The sequence below is a fragment of the Triticum dicoccoides genome, chromosome 7A (assembly GCF_002162155.2).
Source record: "Triticum dicoccoides isolate Atlit2015 ecotype Zavitan chromosome 7A, WEW_v2.0, whole genome shotgun sequence".
NCBI classification, from domain to species: domain Eukaryota; kingdom Viridiplantae; phylum Streptophyta; class Magnoliopsida; order Poales; family Poaceae; genus Triticum; species Triticum dicoccoides.
In genome coordinates this window covers 652,784,008-652,788,685 of record NC_041392.1, presented here as the reverse complement: position 1 = coordinate 652,788,685, position 4,678 = coordinate 652,784,008, and the positions used below count along the sequence as shown (strand labels likewise).

The window sequence follows — 4,678 nt, the reverse complement described above, 5'->3', positions numbered from 1 at the left end:
TGAATGCGTTCCCTCCTGGCGCCAGCTGCCTGCATTCATGCCGCTGTAGAGCGCGCTACTCCACGTTGAAGATGACTCAGGGCGGACGTGATCTCTCACTGCCTCCGCCATCAAAGCAGTGCGTCGACCGAGGGCGCCACCCCAACACGTCTTTGGTGTCTGCGCCTATTCAATGTCGGAGACGCATGACTGGACGGGACCGGACGGATATCTACCACACTCGTTCAATGCCCCTTCCGTCCGTATGACGCTATTAAGCAGACTCGCCGGCCCAGAAACCTACTCTGTCACCGTGCATTGACACATCCGGATGCCTCGCATCACTGGAATCTCCTATTTAAAGGCAGTCACACTCGGCTAACTGCACACCACAACACAAGTCGTTCCCCATCCTCCTTCCTTCCAGTACATGCGCCATGACTGCAGGCGGCGAAGCTCTGTGGGAGAGCCTTTCCATGGACATGAAGCACGCCGTGGCCGCCCTTGCCGTTGCCTGGCAGAGCTGCTGTGCCATGCGGACTGAGGCCAACTTACCGGCCAGCTCGCCCGAGGTCTCCAGCGACGAGGATGACACCACGATGGAGACGGGCTCCGACGACACCGCCCCGGCTCCCGCGTGTCCTGTGCCAGACAGCTTCACCATGGAGCAGGTCCAGGCGCACTACAACACCATCATGGCAGAGGTGCATCCTGCGCCAACGCCTTTGTCAGTGTTCCAGCAGGCGTTGGGGGAACAACGGTACAACCTGTTCCTCCTGGAGCAACACTGGCTGGCGGAGGTCCAGATCAACGGCGAGTGCGTGAGCGAGGAGGCCCTGGAGGCCATGGCTGCGGCGAACCCAACTTCGGTGTGGAGTAGCGTGCCATCTACGATGTTGTTCACGCTTAAGGCGCCATTTGCTAGGAAGCGGCGGCCGCCGAGGCGCTGCTCCAGGCGATTGCGGAGTAGAACAACGCCAACTGCGCTTCTGTCGTGCTGCCAATGAACTATCAGGCAGCCCCGCAGGGCGACGACAGCTCCGACTGTCATGCGTACGACGATCTATGGGACCGGTGAAGGCCCCTTTGTGGTTCAACTATGGGGATCCACGCACACAAAGAGCAGAATCAACAAACCACACAAGCGTTTACCCAGGTTTGGGCCACTGTGAGGTGGAAAACCCTACTCCTGTGTTTGAGCTCAAGTACAAGGAGCGCAACTTGCCGGCAAGGTGTGCGGGAAGTGCAACTACGTGTGTAAATGAGCAAAGTGACGACCTTTGTAAAGGTAGCCACGGGCCACCTTTTATAGATGAAGGGGTCTCCACAATGGCAAAACGGTTATTACATAAGGTAAGTAGTGGCTACAGTGCCAAATTTGACGGGTTAGGACAAACGAGTCAAATGTGCCGTGAGGTGTTGTACTGGGGACGTTTTTCGACAAGGAGTGCCTCTCCTTCTGTGTTGTTCGCCCAGCAACCTTCTATTTCCTTGCCACGCTCCTGGGACGGGTGGCAATAAAGTTGTCCCTTTGGCGGTGAGCTGACACGTGACCAAACAAGCTTCACCCAACTACCTGCCTGCTCGACACCTATTTGACAAGCGATGGGCTAGTCGTTGAGGTGGAGCGGTGGCAAGGTAGTGGGAGCTTGCCGTGTCTTCGCTTGCCGGCAACCTGAATCTTGATCTTAGTACTTCTCAATGACCTGTTAGGAGGTTTTCTTCATGGTTTAATCAACCAAATCTCGAGCCCTGTTTGGAGCTGTCCTCTGGCAAGCCCTGCCGTCGGGAAGACTACTACTGCATGTGCACAAGTCAGGGTATTAAGGTACCCATGTCTTAGTACACCGACACCGGCGCCACCATTTCCATCGTGGACCTCACGTCCATCGGCGACGGACAGGTCGTAGACTCCTCCGAGGATAAGTAGGCCACGAGAGACGGTAGGGCCTGGTGTCCCATATGGGCCGGTCCGTCTCCTGTGTTCTACCATTCCTCGTCGGAGACCGCACCTTCATTTCACGGGTCTTATCGCCGGTGCTCATGGAGACGGCGGATGGAGAACGACACAGACTTGGATGCCCGGTGCCACCTCCGTAGGATATGTTTAGGGGTAGGTCTTTTTTTTGTTCTAAATGTTCGAAATGTAATGAAAATCTGCCGTGTTTGTATGAATCCCGTCATGTTTATATTAAAATCCGTCCGTGTTTGCACGAATTTCATCTAGTTTGTTGAAAAAGAGTTTGAAATGTATGCGGCTACGATTGGATGGCGGCCTCCCGCATCCTTGTCCACGGACTGGCCCCCCGTCCACGAACAGATGCAGGAGAAAATTTGCGGGTTGCTGTTGGAGATGCCCTAACATGTTCGGAAGTTGATGCTTTACAATAACGAATGACTGTGTTAGCACGAGTAGTGCTGGGATTTTTCCCCTCATTTCGATATTTTTCTTTGCATGTGCAGTGAATCTAGTTTGTAGACATTCTATTTTGGCCGCAGAATATTCTTCACGGCGGTTAACAGTTGACACAAGCCACGACTTGCATGCGCAATGACAATTCGCCCACGCGCTCCAAACATGGAGATCGTGGTTACCCGGGTAGTGTTTTAAGCCGAAATGCAGCCTGGCACTCGCTAATTTAGAGGCTGCAAGCAACGTGCGGTTGCTTCCCTGACAGGCAATTTAGGGCAACAAGTCTCGCACAGATACCCTCCTCCTCCCCCCAACCTTGGCATATGCTTAGCTAGCTCCATCGCCCGCGCCTTAAACCATTTCAAATACTTGGCTTCCATCCGCCTTCTTCTTCCATTCCGTCTCCTCCCCATATCCATTGACCAAATCAATCCCGCCATTTCCATTCTACGCCTGAAGTGGTAGTGTTGTCCAATTCATTCATGCTACGTGAGCGGTAGCTTCAAGCAACTGCATGCATGCACAGACGCTAAATAGACGTCAAGATCGCGCGTTCTCCTGGCAACCATGCTGCGTGCGCACCTTCGACTACCTCTGGGCGCGATGCTGCACCGCGTCCCCGTATCTGCCCTCCTCGTCGACAAGGCAATGGCAATGGCAATGCCAACGGTGGTGATGGGGGGCGGGTACCGCCCGCGGCGGAGCCTGCACGGCGGCGGCGGGGACTCGCCGAGCAAGTGGAGGAAGCCGGAGGCGGGGCGCCTGAAGCTCAACTTCGACGGGTCCTCCAGGCACGCGTCCCAGAGCGCGAGCATCGGTGGCGTGTACCGGGACCACAAGGGCGAGTTCGTGCTGGGCTACGCGGAGCCGATCGGTGCGGCGACGAGCTCCGTGGCCGAGCTCGCCGCGCTCCGGCGCGGGCTGGAGCTGGCACTGGAGAACGGGTGGAGCGGCGTCTGGGTCGAGGGCGACGACTTGTCGGCCGTGGAAGCCGCGCGGGGGAGCCACAGGCGCCCGCGCCTAGGCAGGGCGGAGGAGGACCTGAGGCTGTGGAAGGAGATCGCCGAGCTGCTCCCGCTGCTCGGCGACGACATGGCCGTGTCGCACGTGCGCCGGGGAGGGAACAGGGTGGCGCACGGGTTCGCGAAGCTCGGGCACAGCGTGCCGCGGCCGCGGGTGTTGCACTAGATGAAAGAATTATTATATCACGATGACGATTTGTATCAACATATTAGTAAAATTTGCTGAGATAATACTATAATACAATGTTTTTTATACTACATACACAATTAATTTCTATAACACAATATCTCTACTCTCTAAGAAGTTGAGGAGAGAGAATTTCATGTTGTGGAATGCACATGTGTTGGAGATCAAGTAGTAATAACCTCAATAAACCATGTATTTGTGATAGTACCAGGCCCAACCTCTGCTAATGCCTAATGGGCCTCTTCGAAGCACCATGACCCGACAATCAGTAAGGCGAATTCTATTTGGCGCTGCAGGCACCCGTTAACGTGTATTTTGCAAACTAACGGGCGCCTGCCACGCTGGGCCGGCCCATCTCTGTTAGAGTACATTGTATATACGCCGTACTACACCTGTATTCGGTCAACCTCTATACGTGTGAGTGCGTGTGATCGTGGGACACGATCATGTCGGGGAACGTAGTAATTTCAAAAAATTTCCTACGCACACGCAAGATCATGGTGATGCATAGCAACGAGAGGGGAGAGTGTGATCTACGTACCCTTGTAGACCGACAGCGGAAGTGTTAGCACAACGCGGTTGATGTAGTCGTACGTCTTCACGGCCCGACCGATCAAGCACCGAAACTATGGCACCTCCGAGTTTTAGCACACGTTCAGCTCGATGATGATCCCCGGACTCCGATCCAGCAAAGTGTCGGGGAAGAGTTCCGTCAGCACGACGGCGTGGTGACGATCTTGATGTTCTACCGTCGCAGGGCTTTGCCTAAGCACCGCTACAATATTATCGAGGATTATGGTGGAAGGGGGCACCGCACACGGCTAAGAAAACGATCACGTGGATCAACTTGTGTGTCTAGGGGTGCCCCCTGCCCCCGTATATAAAGGAGCAAGGGGAGGAGGCCGGCCCTATAGGCGCGCCAAGGAGGAGTCCTCCTCCTAGTAGGAGTAGGACTCCTACTAGGAGGGGAAAGGAAGTGGGGAAGGAGAAGGAAAGGGGGGCGCCGCCCCCCCTCTCCTAGTCCAATTCGGACCAGGGGGGGAGGAGGCACGCGGCCCACCCTGGCTGCCCTTCTCT

General features: G+C 55.5%; 1 protein-coding gene across 1 annotated transcript; it reads left to right on the top strand.

The window, feature by feature from the left end:
• The first annotated feature begins 2,730 nt into the window (after positions 1–2,730).
• LOC119333806 lies at positions 2,731–3,580 on the top strand. The gene has a single exon (XM_037606568.1). The coding sequence runs from the start codon at positions 2,960–2,962 to the stop codon at positions 3,578–3,580; it is 621 nt and encodes a 206-aa protein (XP_037462465.1). The 5' UTR covers positions 2,731–2,959.
• The last annotated feature ends 1,098 nt before the right edge of the window (positions 3,581–4,678 follow it).

What these genes read in the sequence shown, in the direction of transcription:
- LOC119333806 (XM_037606568.1), top strand. Translation starts at nt 2,960, where the DNA reads ATGCTGCGTGCGCACCTTCGACTACCTCTGGGCGCGATGCTGCACCGC.